The following is a 16791-nucleotide window of genomic DNA, read 5'->3' as shown; positions in this document are numbered from 1 at the left end:
GAGCTCCCAGTCTCCCCCTCAGCTAGAGACCCCCCCTTTTCCCTTCACACAGACACCAACCTTCAGACGCACATGGCCCCCCGCATCCCCCCATCAAATACCCAGCTCCCCTCTCCAGCCTCTCACACGCGGCCGCCTCAGGGTGCCCACCCTACCCCAGGGTCTCCTTTGCCCCCCCCCCCCCGGAACTCTTCAGGGTCCACCCCACCCACATTCTCCGCACCGAACTTCTCCATCCCAGCTCAGCCCCCAGCATCCATCCCGTTGAATATTCATAGAGCAGAGGCGGCAGCAGCCTCTCTCATTGGTTCCCCGTGTGGGTCCCGGCTTCTTCTCCCGTCCCATTGGCAGGCCGGGCTATCCCTCTCTTGTCTGGGTTAGCCCTGCCTCCCCGTCTACCCCTCCCCTTCCCCGTCTGACTCAACAGGGCGTGGAGGCTCGGCTGGGCACCGCGGCAGCTGCGCAGCCCCCCGCCCGTGCGAGCAGTCCGAGGAGCCGGCGGAGAGAGCCCCGCTCACGCATTGTTCCAGCCGCCTCAGCACCATGGACGAGCCGGACCAGTCCCCACTGGTCTCCTCCTCCGGCCCGGCCCGGCCCCAGCAGCCCCTCTTCCAGTACCAGTTCGTGCGGGAGCCCGAGGAGGAGGAGGAAGCGGAGTTTGAGGAGGAAGAGGAGGAGGACGACGACGACGAGGACTTCGACGAGCAGCTGGAGGTGATGGAGAGGAAGGTGCCGGCCACGGCTGCGGTCCCCGCCCCGCTGCAGGACCTCGGCGGCTCCGGGGAGCCCCCCCGCCCTACAGCCCCCGAGCAGCCTCTGCCCCAACCGGACAGGAGCCCTTCCGCCGTCTCCTCCTCCTCCTCCAGCCCATCCCTCCCGCAGGAGCCCGAGCCCCCCGCCCGGCCTCCAGCCCCTCTGCCTCCCAAACCGGAGCCCCCTGCCCGCAGCCCCTTGCCGGAATCCCCCGCCGCCGCTCCCCGGAGAAGGGGCTCGTCCTCCGGCTGTGCTGGTAAGTGCCGTCCCCCGCTCCGGCTCCTGCTCCGGGGGAGGGAAGTAGCCGCGCTAGGGGGCGTGGCTGGCTTTGTGGCGGAGCTGCCCTGGGGCTGTGACGGGGGGACGGTGCCAGGGGCACCCCGGCTGGCTCCCCAGTGTTCCTCCCTAGGCACCGCCGGGCCCAGTCTGCGCTGCCGTGCGGAGCAGGGAGTTTCCCCTTTGTCCGCAGCCTCTGCTGGCCCCCTGTGGCGTCTCGGGCCCTTTTGGCTGGGCGGGGACATGCCCGGGCTCGCTGTCCCTGGGGCGCGGCGCGCGTACGAGCGGGGTGCTGCCTGCAGCGCCCGGGGAGGAGAGACATGTGCGTCTCTCCGCGTCCCGCCGCCCGCTCGTCCGCCTCTAGCGCAGCTTCGCCTTCGGTCCGCTGCTGCCCGCCCCCCCGCCGCCTTCTCCGCTCCCCTGCTGGCTCGGCTCCCTTCCGCCTGCGCCCCGGCACTAGAGCTGCTCATTCGAGGCAGGTTCTTTGTCTTAAAAACACAGTTACATGGGGTCGGTGAAAACGCTCCTTGCGCCGCCTGCTGCTGCCTCCCCCCGGGCACTGCGCGCTGCGGGGGCACTTTTTTTTTGTTGGCAAGTCTCCTCTTGTCGCTGTCTGGAGACAAGGGTGGTGGCGAAGCTGGCAGGCTGCTCGTCCCACCCGTCCATTGTCCCTCAGCGCCCCACCTCCTCGACCCCGTCGCGCACGCTGGGCGGAGACTAGCGGAGTGGAGCGCCTCCTTCCCCTTGTGCCAAGCCAAGGAAAAGCTTCCTGCCGCCGCCCGGTTTCCGCCGACGCAGGAGTGATGTGGCTGCTGTAGTAGCAGCAGAGGGCTTGTACTGGTGCTGGGCATTGTTTGCACTTGAAACCCCCTCCCTCGTATCCCAAGCTACGGAGGGAGAGCAGGGAATTATTTTCAAAAGAATGGTTAAAGCTAAGAGCTAACTAGAGCTCATTAGGTACTGGAGGAGTGGTGCTTTTAAAATGGGTGACATAATTGAAAAACTCGGTGCTGGTGAATTCTTAAGTATTCAGTTCAAAGGCTATCTGAGACCTAAATGTTTCCCTGTTTGTTTTTCCTGTCTGCATCATGTATTCTTTTGTTTTGAATTTTGTAACTAAATTATCTATTGCTGTAAACATAGTGGTATTTTCCACTAGTACAGTGATGTGCACATTGAGAGTCCTATGCAATGTGAACATACTGCAGCATTGTTATGATCACTCTGTATTCTGCTCTAAGAATATGCATATTTATATACAATTTTTAAAGTACTATTTGATACTGGGTAGGGAAGAGAATGAGGGATAGTGAAAAACAACTTTCCTTATGTTTTAAGTCAATCTCTCGGAGATATAGTCAGGTGTCAGGCAAAATGTATAGATAACTTACTCACATGCCCTTACAAAAAGTGCAATAAAATATTGTGTGTCAATAGCTTTATTGTAAAGTCTGTGAGAGGGGGGTCTTAGAAACTAGTAACATGAAAATAAAATCTGATCTCCAAAGAGAACCAATACAAAAGTATATACTGAGTACCAATTACATATATAAGTATGCATGTTATTGCAGGTATGGAAATAGATCACAACTACCCATCCTTTACTTTGGACATGGCACCTTTTAGAGACCATAAATGTCCTTGGTCTTTGTTCTGTTTCATGGCATCTCCAATAGGATTGCTCCTTACATTATATTGGGTACTGATTTAGTGCTGACACAAACAAAAGTACTGCTTTTAAACTGCCACCTGCATTCTTGCAGTAATACTGAGTCTTTCTTTGAAAGTGTCTAATCCCAAGTACTGCCTAAGCTAAGAGGTGCTCCTTGCATTGCCATCGTATTTTAATAACAGTCCTTCTTAGTTTGAAACTTGACAAGATCATAACCAAATAAATGTGACTTCTTAAAACAGTAAAAGTATATCAACATGCTTATATAGTTATGCTACCCTTTACTCATAATGACCCATGTGCAATACATAAGTAAAGCAAAGATATAAAAATGCAGTAAATCTAGATACAATGGTGAAATGGACTTTCTTAAACAAGTGTTTCTTCTGACCTTTTGTTATGCATCTTTTAGAAGAGCTTTGTTAAAAGGATGCCACCTTAAAATTGCACTTTTGTCTGAAACTAGCCACCTACAATTGTTACATATGGCAAGTAAGATTGCAAATTTCCTTTAGTTATAGCAATGCAAACTTTTTCTATTGTTTATTTAATTTGTATATTTGACAGCATTGTGTTTACACAGATTTGCTGGCTTGTTCCCATGTAATTAGTTTTTGTGTCTGTGTTCCTCATTCACAAGCAAGGAGGGGTGAGAGATACTTTTTTAAAGAAATGTCATCCTCAAGTTATTGTACAATCATAAAAACTTTCCCAGGATATGTAGGAATGGATAGGAGTTGTTGGCTGAGTGGAAATTTTGCCCAGGAAAAGTGACTTTGAGTAGGAATGGGGAAGTGCTTGAACAGAGGGGATAGGAAGGAACAGAGCATGCCTCCTGTGCTGCTTTTAGCAGGAGATTGGGGGGTCAAAATTCCTGGATCTGTTGTTTTTAAGAGAAAGGGAAACTCAGGGAGTAGAGCTGTTCTTGATTCATTCTTTTTTGAGTAAAGATGATGGTTGAATTTGGATGCAGCAGGAGAATGACCTGGGTGGTATTTTCAGAAAGAATCAAGACGGACATTAATTGGAAGGGGCAGAATTTATTAAAGACAAAATTAGTTTAAAATAATAGTGGCAGAATTGACTAGGAATGTTAAAATGTGGCTATTTGTGTAAATGTGAATTTTTCAGTGGTTATACATTTACATGCAGGGGTCGGAGAGGCAGGAGCTAGTGCTCATGGGGAGCCAGCTGTTAAGCCAGCCCGCTGCCACTACTAGCTCCTGTTTCCCTCCCCTCCACCACACTGTTGTCTCTGTATCAGAGGCAGCATGGGAGGTGGATGGCTACTGCCTGCTTCTCCCCATGTTGCTGCCTTTGTGGGAGGCAGCAGCATGGGGAGGGAGGCAGCTATGAACATATGGCTCCTTACTTTCTCCCCTGCTCTGCTGCCTCATGCTGGTATGCCTGCGTGCGTACTCTGCAGGAGCCAGTTCATGCGAGGAGCTGGCTTAAGACGGCTTCCTGTGTGTACTAGCTCCTGCCTGTCCCTCTCTCCCTGCCTCGTGCCTGGCTGCCTCCGCCCCTGCTGCCTCTGTGGTAGGGAGTAGGGGAGCAGGTGCTGGCTCCTCCCCCTGCTACCTCTAATACAGAGGGGATGGAGTATACATGTAACTGAAAAAGTTAACTGATGAGCCCTGGCTCATTGGTTAGCCATGTACTCAGATACATGTTCACATGCCTAGAACTGACTGATGTAGGATGTGCTCTTTGGGAAAGCTGGCTTTTAGGTAGGGTACATGGCAGAACTGCTGTAGTTGACTCATGTGCTAGTAGGATTACTGTGAATTAGCGAATATAACCCATGGGTTATACACGTTTTTACAAACCCTGCCCCTCGGGCTATACATGACCGCGTCTTATACTAGTTGATTTTTGCTCAAATTATATGAAGACAAGACCAACAAGATAAAATCAGCATCTTCAATTTTAATAACAATTTAATGTAATAAGAGCTGAAGCAAAATGCAGGACTATGTAGCACTTTAAAGACTAACAAGATGGTTTATTAGATTATGTGGATAGTGTGAGGCAGAGTCTTTCACTAAACCATCTTGTTAGTGTTTAAAGTGCTAACATAGTCCTGCATTTTGCTTCAGCTACACCAGACTAACACGGCTACATTTCTATTACTATGTAATAAGAGCAGCAGTGTTGTTGAGCGTATTAAAATACATTAAAAGTTAAAACGTTACTTTAATGTGAAGCTATTAAAATAATAAATAAATTTTAATACAGTTTTAAAAAATTGCAGTTTTAAAAAAATTCATCTATGCATTGCTGAATATGTTTATTCTGCATCACTTCAGTCAAAACTAGAATCTTCCTCCTCAGCGTCTGAGTTTTCAAAACTGTCAAAACTTTTATCATACTTGCTGTCTTAAACATCCAAAACCTCGGCTAGGTGTGCTTCAGTGACGGTTGAGGTCTGTGGTGCTGCGTCAGAATTGTATTCAGAGCTAGACGAGTCGACTTCCGGAAGAATTTCACATTTACGGAATCCGTTGCCAATAGCTGGTGTTATTCTTTCCCAAGCTGCCAATACCCATTTGCAAACGTCCACGTAAGTTGCACAGCGCAGTTGACCGGCTGGAGTGAAGGTGTGCTCCCTGTTTGTCATCCAATTGTCCCATTCTTCACGGAAGAAGCACTTGAATGGGTGGTTGACAGCCACATCAAACGGTTGCAACTTGCAAGTCAGTCCACCTGGAATTACGGCAAGATGTGCTCTCACGGCGTTGATATGTTTCTGAACTGAAGTTTCTTTATGGGCGGCCAAGGCATCTAAAATTAGCAGAGGTTTTGAATTAAAAAAACTGCCTTTTGATGCACAAAAGCAGCTGTCTGTCCACGTTTTCATCACCTGTGTGTTCATCCATTCCTTTTTGTTACAGATCACAGAAACTCTGGCTGGTAACTTTTCTCGAGGCATCATCACCCTCTTAAAAATTACCATTGGTTTTAATTTCTCACCACCTGCTGTGCATGCCAAGACAACCGTAAAACAGGTGCATTCTTGACCTGTGGTTGCTATACCAATTGTCTTCACTCCAGTTGCTGCAACAGACCGAGTTGTGGGTCTATTGAAGGACATGGGCACCTCGTCCATGTTAATGATGTTATTAGGTTTCAAGCCCAGTTGATTAATTTCTTTATGAACAAAATATTTAAAATCATCCATCTTCTTCTCCCATTCATCAGGAAGATGTCCGTGCATGGACTGAAAGGTTATTTCTTTTCATAAATTTGTAAACCCAGTTACCTGAGCCCCCTTTAAAATAATTGATTTTCATCTCTGCAGCAAAAAGTCGGGCCTTGAGCTTTCTGTTACTGTTGACACTGCACGCTGTCTCTGTCTCTGGGCAAGAACCCACTTCACCAAGTTTTCTTCTAGTTTTGGCCACTTGGCTTTCTTTCCTTGGTACGCTCTTTTCCGAGGATGTAATTTCTCTATCTCTGCTTCTTCTTTTCTCCACTCCTGAACAGACTTTTTGTTGACTGAAAATTTTCTTCCTGCTGCTCTTATGCCATTTTCTTTTGCATGGGTCAGAACAGATAGTTTAAAACCTGATGTATATGATTTGCACTTAGGCATCCTTACAAATATTTTGTTATAAACTGAAGAGGTTGTAAAATGGCATGATTTGTAAGGCTTATATACCAGTAATAGGGTAACACTTATTGCTCAGCGGCCTCAGCTGTGGTTCCTTACCAGGTCATTAACCGCGGTTTATTACCTGGGGGTTATACACGTCCGCAGGTAATCTAATATCTTTTTAACACATGAAAGAAAAACTGTGGGTAATACACGGGTGCATGTTATACACAGACGTGGGTTATATATGCTAATTTACGGTAGTCTTTGTTTAGTAGGCAGTAAGGAATATTTTGAGTACTTATATATGAAACTGCTTTTAATTCTCTGATGTCTCTCTTTTGAAATAGTGTCTATATATTTGTTTTATGTAAGCATCAGAAGATGTACCCAGCATTGCCCGGGTCCTTCGGGGCAGAGGTTGGCAGTTTGGTAGGGTGCAGGAATCAGGGCAGGATATGGGAGGGTGGAGCAGGAGGCTTGAGCAGTGGGGGTGAGTGTGAGAGTCAGGGTGGGAGGTCTCATCTGGTAGTTTTATCTCTCCCCTTGGCTGCCAGGGGCCTTCTGTCTCCTCCAACCCCCTGGCCCTGCTGCCAAGGACCAGGGGGAGGGACCTAGGGTAGGTGGGCTTTTTACCGGATCTGTGGCAGGCAAAATGACAGAACTCCAGCCCTGATGGCTTCTCTCACGGTGGTGTGGCTGCCCCCAATACAGGGGTGGGCAAAAAGGCCTCCGTGGGCTGGATCCGGCCCACAAAGACCCTGCCGCGCCGCTCCCAGGCCAATTAGGTCCTGGAGACTGGGGAGCGCACCAAGTTTCCTCTACCCTACCCCTGCCCTGCGAGGAGTGTACAGCACTTAGCACTATGTGCACCTGGCAGGGCGGGAGGAAACTTTGATTGGCCTGGGGGTGGAGGAGCACAGGAAGTCTCCTTCCATTGCTAGGGGCATGGGTATCTAGGGGAAACCTGGGGGGGGGGAGGCAAAGGGGCTCCCTCACCCCCAGACCAATCATGGTTTGTGGGGGGGGGGGGAAGCTTGGAAGCATCCTGGCCCCGCCCCTTCCATTTGAGGGACCGCCCCTTCCGGGCCTTCAAAAATTTTTGAATTGATCCTCAGTAAAAAATTATTGCCCACTTCTGCCTCAGTGGTTTCTCGGAAGTATAGCTCTCCTCTGTGGGCTCACTGGCCCCAGTGGTGCCACTCATTTATTGCGTTCGTCCTCTCAGGGCCCTTTCCATGTTATGGAAAACAGTCCAATTCCCAGCATTTCCTGTTTTCTTGGGACAACCAAACCGTGACTTTGAATATTTTACATTTCAAGCATATTGTGTATCTTTATAAACTTCAATTTTTTGTGGGCTAGAACAGTTAGCTTAGTAGAATATAAGAATGGCTATACTGGGTCAGACCAAAGGTCCATCCAGATCAGTATCCTGTCTTCTGAAAATGGCCAATGCCAGGTGCCTCAGAGGGAATGAACAGAACAGGTAATCATCATGTGATCCATCACTTCTTGTCCATTCCCAGCTTCTGACAGAGGCTAGGGACACCGCATCATGGCCAATAGCCCTTGATGGACCTGTCCTCCATGAATGTATCTAGCTTTTTTTGAACCCTGTTATAGTTTTCACCTTCACAACATCCTGTGGCAAAGAGTTTCACAGTTTATTGTTCATTGTGTGAAGTAGTACTTCCTTTTTTGTTTTTGTTTTAAACCTGCTATCTAGTCATTTCATTTGGTGACCCTTACTTCTTGTGTTATAAAAAGTTACTTTCTTTTTTTATTCACTTTTTCTACACCAGTCATGATTTTATAGACCTCTATCACATCTCCCCCCCCCCCCCTTAGTTGTCTCTTTTTTCCAAGCTGGTAAGTCCCAGTCTTATTAATCTCTCCTCATATGGCAGCTGTTCCTTACCCCAGTCATTTTTGTTGCTCTTTTCTGAACTTTTCCAAATACTAAGAATCTTTTTTTGAGATGAGGCAACCACATCTTCATGCAGTAGTCAGGGTGTGGCCGTACCATTGATTTATACAGAGGCAATAAGATGCTCTGCCTTATTCTCTGTCCTTTTCTTAATGATTCCTAACATTGTTTGCCTTTTTGACTGTTGCTGAACATTGAGTGGATGTTTTCAGAGATCTATCCACAGTGACTTCAAGATCTCTCTCTTCTGTGGTAACAGCTAATTTATTCCCCTTCCTTTTGTGTATATATAGCTAGGATTATGTTTTCCAATATGCATTACATTGCATTTATCAACATTAAAATGTATCTGCCATTTTGTTGCCCTTTCACCTAGTTTAGTAAGATCATTTTGAAACTCATCACAGTCTGCTTTGGATTTAATTATCTTGAGCAGTTTTGTATCATCTGCTAATTTTGCCAACTCACTGTTTCCCATTTCTCCAGATCATTTATGCATATATTAAATAGGATTGGTCTTGGTATGGACCCCTGGGGAATACCACTAGTCAGCTCTCTGCATGAAAAATTACCATTTAATCCTAGTGATAGAAATGTAGCCATGTTAGTCTGGTGTAGCTGAAGCAAAAAACAGGACTATGTAGCACTTTAAAGACTAACAAGATGGTTTATTAGGTGATGAGCTTTCGTGGGCCAGACCCACTTCCTCAGATCAAATAGTGGAAGAAAATAGTCACAACCATATATACCAAAGGATGCGTGGGTGTCTTAACAAAGACTCTAGTTCTTACCCATTACAAAGATAGCTTCCCCAATTATCACCTCTAATATCATTAGCTCACAGACATTTACTTCCCCCGCATCCTCCTTCTGTTCTGAAATTTGATTTGTCCTTTTCATATGTGTTCTTCTTTTTAATTGTATCCTTTGGTATATATGGCTGTGACAATTTTCTTCCACTATTTGATCTGAGGAAGTGGGTCTGGCCCACGAAAGCTCATCATCTAATAAACCAACTTGTTAATCTTTAAAGTGCTACATAGTCCTGTATTTTGCTTCATTTATTCCTACTCTTTGTTTCCTATCTTTTTAACCAGTTATCAGTCCATAAGAAGACCTTCCCTCTTATCCATGGCGCTTACTTTGCTGATGCTGGAACAGTTTAACCTAAGTATTTAGTTTGGTTCCAGTTTGGTCTCTATATGAAACTGACAGGGTTAAATTTGTGTGTGTACTGTGGGGCAGTATAGCTGACAACTAAGGCTATGTCTGCATTGCAACTTGCTGCATTCAGGGGGATTTTTTTTTTTTTTTAGCCATCGGGCTTTCTTGCGCAAGAAATTAACGTTGCTGTCTACACTGGCCTCTTGTGCGAGAGGGCTTATCCCTGAGCGGGAGCGTTGGAGTATTTGTGCAAGAAGCACTGATTTTGTACATTGCAACATCAGTGTTCTTGCGCAAATACTCGTGGCCAGTGTAGACCGGTGGCAAGATTTTGCACAAAAGCAGCCACTTTTGCACAAAATCTTGCCAGTGTAGACGCAGCCCCCTTGTTTAGGTGACAGATTTCAGAGGTAGTCATGTTAGTCTGTTTCAGCAAAAACAAAAAGGAGTCCAGTGGCACCTTAAGACTAACAGTTTTATTATGGCATAAGAATGGATCTGAATAGGAACTCAGAATGGCTTTCGCTTTTCCACTTTTAAGTATTTTCAGCTTCTTATTCACATCCACCTTGACTGAATTATCTCTGATGGAACTTGCATCTGTGTATCCCTACTATCTGTTTCTTCTTCTTTTACTTCATGCATCTGATGAAGTGAGTTTCAATTCAAGAAAGCTAATGCTATAATAAAATTGTTACCCTTTAAGGTGCCACTGGACTTTTCCTTGTTTAGGTGGTTTACATAGAGTACTGGGAGAGCTCTCTTCCAGCACTGGTGCCATGACCATACTTTCACTTTTAATGTTTTAACTGTAGACTTAGCTCTAGATAGGATGAAGCAAAAAACAGGACTGTGTAGCACTTTAAAGACAAACAAGATGGTTTATTAGGTGATGAGCTTTCGTGGGCAATTGTATCCTTTGATATATATGGTTGTGCCAATTTTCTTCCACTATTTGATCTGAGGAAGTGGGTCTGGCCCACGAAAGCTCATCACCTAATAAACCATCTTGTTAGTCTTTAAAGTGCTGCACAGTCCTGTTTTTTGCTTCAGCTACACCAGACTAACGGCTACATTTCTATCAGTATTCTAGATAGGATGGTTATTAGGGATGTAAGTGACTAGTTGACTATTCACATTTTCCCCTTCATCTTGCTGCCCCTATGTGTCAGAGGCAGCAAGGCGGGGGGAAGGGGAAGCGGGAGCTGGTACTGGAGGGAACTGGCTTAAAAGCTGGTTTCCCCCAGCGTCATCTCCATGGTGCCGCCTGCTCCCCCAACCGCACTGCTGCCTCTTATCAGTGGCAGCAGCATGGGGGAGGGGAGACTGCTGCAAAGCAACCTCTGTGTGCAGCAGGCCCAGGCTTACTTCAGGCAGAGGTTGCTCCAGCAGCAGCCCCTGTCTGCAGTGGGTCCCAGCTATCCCCAGTTCAGAGCTCTGCCTTTAAAATATAGTAAGGAGCTGGAAGGGCAGGCTGCCTGCCTCCTACTGCCTTTTAAATTGCAGAGCCGCAGTGAGGTTTGATCCTGGACCCGGTGTGAGCTGGGACTGAGCCGGGCTGCCAGTTGATTAATCAAGTAGTCAATGTATCTGTTCAGCCTGTTTTTGATGTTTTTGAGGGCTTTATCGCATAAACTTTGTTTTGTTGTATATGTTTCAGGTATACTTTGAGATTTCATGTGTGTGCCTTAGAATTTAGAAAAATCACTTTTGGGAGGAAGTTGTCTAAAATATTTAAGATTTGTTTGTGGTTTTTAATTCTGTTTGCATTTTGATTAATTTAAAAGTTTTAGTTAAACTGATAAAGAATGGAGTAGGTATTGCCTGTAGTAAGAACATGTATGATGACATTTTGGACAAAGGAATCTGTACATTCAGTGTCAGAATTTAATAAATATGAATTACTGTATCCCATTAGAATACTTTATCCTGGAAGTCACCCACAGACATTGAAAATATGGAACTTTTGAGTATAAATTTGATATTTCATTTGTAAATGCCATATTTTAGCTTTGTGGTTTTTTTGCCTTATTATAAGTATGTTTCATAAAAGTTTATTTTTATGGTGAGCATCATCAGCAACTTTTCTTAAGAATTAGTGTAAATGCTTTCAAAAGATCTCCCACAAAAAAAGAAACTTTAACAGCGACTCTTAGTTTATGGAAACAGCAAAGGATATGCGTTTACTGTGTTTGAAAATGAATGTATTTTGATTTTGTTCCATGGGTTTATGGGCTATTCAGATATTTTTATTGCAATTTAATCTATGTAAAGATATCTGCATCCTTGAATGCCCATATCATTAAAGGATGTATAAAATAAAAATAAATATATTTTAATCTCTATATATTTCTCGAGATACCCAAGGTAAAGCTACTCAGTGAATTATTATAGTGGAAATACCTAGCAGAATATGCTACCTGTCTTGATGCTGGGTTTTGTGTTTCTGCTGCAAGCGGCCCTCTTTAAATCTGAAATACAATTATAAGTTTAATAAAAAACTGAGACTGAACAGGCTAAGCATATAAAAAATCAAGTAGCACTAGTAACGAATACCATAAACTGCCTGCTGCACATTGGGGTTGTGTTTTTCTATCTGTACACAATCTAAAGGCTGCAGTATACAGTTTCCCACTTTTGCCTTTGAATTCACCTTACAAGATCAGGAATGTCAGTATAACTTATCCATCAACATTCAAGCCTGGCTTCATAAAACAGTTTAGTTACACATGAGGAATTCTTAAACAGGGCTCAAAACAACCATAGCCCCAAGCAGCTAAACAGAAGTGGAGCTAAGCAACCCAACTCCTAGCCTAGTACCTCATGGTTAAACATAGTGACCTAGCCACATTCCCTTTTTCTTCCTAGTAGTGTGCAGCTATTACAATCTCAGACCTACATTAAATATACAGTTCTGAAATATAATTGTATTCTATTCAGTTGTTTTGGTGCATATGTTTTAATATGCTGTCCAGTACAGAAAAAGCAGCACACACTATTAGAATATGTAGAAGAGATTAAGGTTAAAGGATAGGAATGGCATGCCACAACCATGAGTGTATATGCCAAAATTCCTTGTCTGCATCATCAGTTTAACAAGATGATATTTTTCTTGATTATTATTTGTTTGAAATACTCTCATTTTCACTCCTAATTTAATATAGTATGTCATACAATGCAGTTTTCCTCTTCATATATCAAACTTAGACTATAGGTTTATTTTTGCTTTTCAGTTCCCCCTTTTACAGCCGCTTTCCTATGGGCTATATGTAGGAGAGGAGTGTGATCAGTGTGAAGACTGGTTCCAGTAGTAATATCTGTAATGTTTCTCTTATGCTTTAGTTCTTGTGGTCATGTTTTGTCTGAAATCTTGAAAGTCATTGCCTAGCTCTCTGGATGGGAGAGGGTGCTATTACTTTCTTCTTTACTGTCAATTCAGCCAAAGCATCTATTAAATTTTGCAGTGGAACACTTGAAAATAGTCACGTGTAGACCTAATTTTACTTGTTCTGAGCATCTGATTTTTACTTCTATGGGAGTTGTGGATAGTTGACATTTCTGGAAAATAAAACCTTACTGTCCAGAGGACGACTTCTACTCACCAGAGGTTGGTGGTATTTATTTTTGTCAGGAGTGCAGAGAATGAGTCCAGTATGGTTTAAAAGCAATTCTTTTGTAGAAAGTCCAGCACAGATGTTCCTCCTTCTTCCGGTGTCTGGAAATGGAGAAGTAGACCAAATTTCCAGCAGAGTTCAGGGCAGCACTTTGAATGAAAAGTCCCACCATTAATATTTGCCTTGGTTAGATGAGATCAATTTGGAGCTCTCCTGAATGCAGGAGGGAAGCCATTCTGTCAACAGAATGGCTTCTGCCACTTTCCATCCCTTACCCTTTCACAGCTTCTGCTGATTTGGTATTGGTGTGTAACTCACATGCTAGTTTCACTTCGCTGCTATCATGGACCCTATTTCAAGAATACTTACTTTATCAAGTGGGAAGGCTTTTCCCCAGCCACTTCCCTCTCCCCCGCCTCTTAAGTTTTGTTGCAATGCCATTTTGGCTTGTGCATTACTTATCTCTTAAGCTAAAGGTGCTTGAATATTTTCCTGAGGTGGAACCCAACTTAGTAGAAGGATTGTATTGTAGCACTGGCATTCATCCAGATCACTTTCTTTCCTCCAGAATCACATAGCACCTATCAGTACAATAGACATTTTTAACAGTTCAATGTAAATTTAGTTTGTTTATCTTTAATGGACTATAATGCAGTAAGTTTAATCCTTTTTTTTTTTTTTTAAACTACAGTATGGTCAGATCTTGTATATTACATATCCACCCTCCCATTCATTCTGTACTACTCTTCTACTCCCCTGCACATGGATTCTCTGCTACCGATCCCCCTTCACCTTTCTCCATGCACCTGCTTCTCTGTTCCCTAGATACAGGCAGTCCCCGAGTTACGCGAATCCGACTTATGTCGGGTCCGCAGTTACGAATGGGGCTTTTCTCGCCCCAGAGGACGGGAGTGGCGGGATGCCCAGTTGTGCCGCGGTCCCGCCGCCCGCGTCCTCCGGGGTGAGAGAAGCTGCTCCACATCTCCCTGGTTTGCTGGGGGGACGCCGGCAGCGGGACAGCTGCGGCGCGTCTGAGCTGTCCCCCTGCCCGCGTGCTCCGCGGCTTTGCTCCGCGTCTCCCTGGTCTGCTGGGGGGGGGGGGGGCGCAGCTAGTGCACTCCCTCCTCTCCCCCCCCCCCCCCTCCCCGCAGACCAGGCTTTTCTCCGGACGCCTGTGGTAGAGCAGCTGGGGCGCTGCCGGTTGGTCCTGCAGCGCCGCTTTGGGCGCTACTGGACCAACCCGGCAGCACCCCAGCTGCTCTGCCCCAGGCGTCCCCAAGTCAGCCGCTGCTGAAACTGACCAGCGCTGACTGCAGGAAGGCCGAGGCAGAGTTGCTCTGCCCCAGGCTTCCTGGAATCAGCCGCTGATCAGTTTCAGCAGCACCTGACTTGGGGACGCCTGAGTTTCTTAAGTTGAATCTGTATGTAAGTCGGAACTGGCATCCAGATTCAGCCGCTGCTGAAACTGACCAGCGGCTGATTCCAGGAAGCCCGGGGCAGAGCAACTTTCAGAAACTGTGCTCTGTTTTTGAATGAGAAGTCAGCTTATTCTTGTAATTCTAACCTTTCTTCAGAGTTTCTTGTAGGCCATGTCCTCCCAAGGTAAACTGGCCGCCTCAAGCTGCAGCACATACAATGCTGATAGGCCTCTGCAAGAGCTCACTGCAATTTTCACCCTGTTCTTAAGGCAGGGGTGAGGAACCTTTTTTGGGGGGTCCAAGGTTGCTGCCTCACAGAAAAATTAGTCGTGGGGCCTCATGCAAGTATGAAGCAAACCCCTTCCTCACTGACGTGGCCCCCAGCTGAGGAGAAAGACATTCCCCTTGCACGCCAGAGACTAGTGAAGTCCAGGTTAGTAGATAAAAATCCGCTGCCACCACCCAAGTAACGGTAAGAAAACCAGGGAAGAGATCACTTGGGAAATCTCAGCCCTAAAGTAAAACCAGGACACACACAAATTAACCAATACCAGGTTAATACAAAAAAAAGAGAGAACTTTTATTATCACCACAATACTCCTGTTACAAGCATAATGACTAGATTGGAAAAGTCACCAATTAATATACTCATGGGGGACCCCCATGGGCCAAAAGATTATTTACAAAGATTCCCCACTCTTGGAAATGTGACCATCTCCTGTATCTAGTATGGAGATGCCACTGTACATAGGCCCAACCATAGGATTTGGGGGAAGGTCAGTGAGAAGGCTCTTGGTAGCAATTACAGTAAAGCAGTACTTAACTGATTAGTTCTTTGATCTGTTTCATCCCCTCCATGCTTCCCCTGTCTTTGTGCGGAAGAAATAGAATCCTACTGCCTTATGATGGTCCATGCATAGTGACACAGATAAGGGCAGCTGTGACTGTTCGCCATCATGGACCAGTAAGGGCATCCACCCTCAGGCTTCCAGTTCCCCAGTGTTGTCACCTTTTTTGATGGTAACCTGCATCTCTCTCCATCCTACTTGGGATATTTGCAAGTAGCACAGTTCCTTGCCTACACTGTGAATCCCCAAGCAGTAAAGCAGGCCCACTGAGGAAGTCTGGTGCCTGCCTGCCTCAGAGGCTATAAACACAGCCTCACAGTTACCCACCATTTAATGACTGCACAGCTCTTTTTTCTAAGCAAGCACATTTATTCTTTAGGTAAAAATATTACAGAAAAACATGCTGAAACAATAAACAAACCTACACACATGCTAATAAACTTACCAGAGATCACCCCTTGACTCCTGTAAAGGATCTGGCAGTTGGCCAGTCCTCCAAACCCCTTTAAAGGGTTTTCTGTGATGGTTTTCATAACACTGTTAACTCAGAACAAGCACCTCCATGACATTGAGAATCACTCTTTGATCCATTTGGGACTAGGAGCTGTTCTTATGGAATTGATCAGCAGATAAAAGGTCCCTTCCTCCAGATGAAGCTTCAAAGGGTGAAATATGGAAGTGGGAAATTTTAGTCACTTGAAGATCACATGGCTTTCTAAAGCTTACATTAATCCTGCCTCCCAGATAAGTTGCATACAATCTTACAACACATAAATATTTGAATTTTTAATATAACTTGCTTCTCAGATATTCAAATTCAGTAAGGTTTGACCAGAATATTACAGAAAATTGCCATATAAGTCACATGTAGTTCTCAACAATTGTTTCAGGAGAAATCTTCAAGAATGCAGGTTCCCTTGAGAGCAATATGATTTAGCCACAGAAGGGTTTTTTGTTCTTTTTGGTGATAATTAGTACTTTTAAATTAGCACTTTATAAATATTAACTAAATCTTTCTATCTCTGGCTCTCATTCCGTAATGTGTCGATATTACATTATCTATAATATAATACCTTAAGATTTAGTCTTTCTCCAACAACAACTCCGTGGCAGGTCAGGCATATCTTTCTTCTATTGAGCAGGAAGCAAAGACTGAAAGATCAAGTGACAAAGGCCAGAGGGGTAGTGTGTAATGCAGGAATGCCTAATACTTTTTATATTTACTCTGCTATATCATTTTGCTCCTCATACTGTGCTGTTGAGAGATCTGGTCACTGAATAAGTTGATTTAAAAAAAAAAGAGGCAAAATTTCAGTCCTAGCTATGTTTATATTTTGTATGATTTTAAGAGTACCACTGCAAGAAAAAGGAATAGAGCCTTTTTATTTGTAAAATGAAAACATATATTTACAGACCAAAAAAACCCAACAAAACAAAAAAAAAACCCCAGAAGTAATTACCACTGGCTGTGGGTTTCATAGATTTAAATGCCAGTTCTGTAAAAATGCCTATTATATACCC

The 16791-nt window shown here is 44.9% G+C and overlaps 1 protein-coding gene across 2 annotated transcripts in view; it reads left to right on the top strand.

Annotated features, from left to right (window-relative positions):
- The first annotated feature begins 389 nt into the window (after positions 1 to 389).
- RTN4 (reticulon 4) overlaps positions 390 to 16791 on the top strand; it is a 72128-nt gene continuing 55726 nt past the window's right edge. Inside the window, exon 1 of one of the 2 annotated variants that reach the window (XM_075925492.2) lies at positions 390 to 1009. In XM_075925492.2, coding sequence (XP_075781607.2) covers positions 544 to 1009 — 466 coding nt within the window. In that variant the 5' untranslated portion in view covers positions 390 to 543. The remainder of the gene's footprint in view (positions 1010 to 16791) is intronic. The other variant, XM_075925494.2, reaches the window with a different exon arrangement.

The sequence above is a fragment of the Pelodiscus sinensis genome, chromosome 3 (assembly GCF_052426305.1).
Source record: "Pelodiscus sinensis isolate ZL-2025 chromosome 3, ASM5242630v1, whole genome shotgun sequence".
Classification (NCBI taxonomy): domain Eukaryota; kingdom Metazoa; phylum Chordata; order Testudines; family Trionychidae; genus Pelodiscus; species Pelodiscus sinensis.
This window is presented reverse-complemented; position numbering and strand designations above follow the sequence as displayed.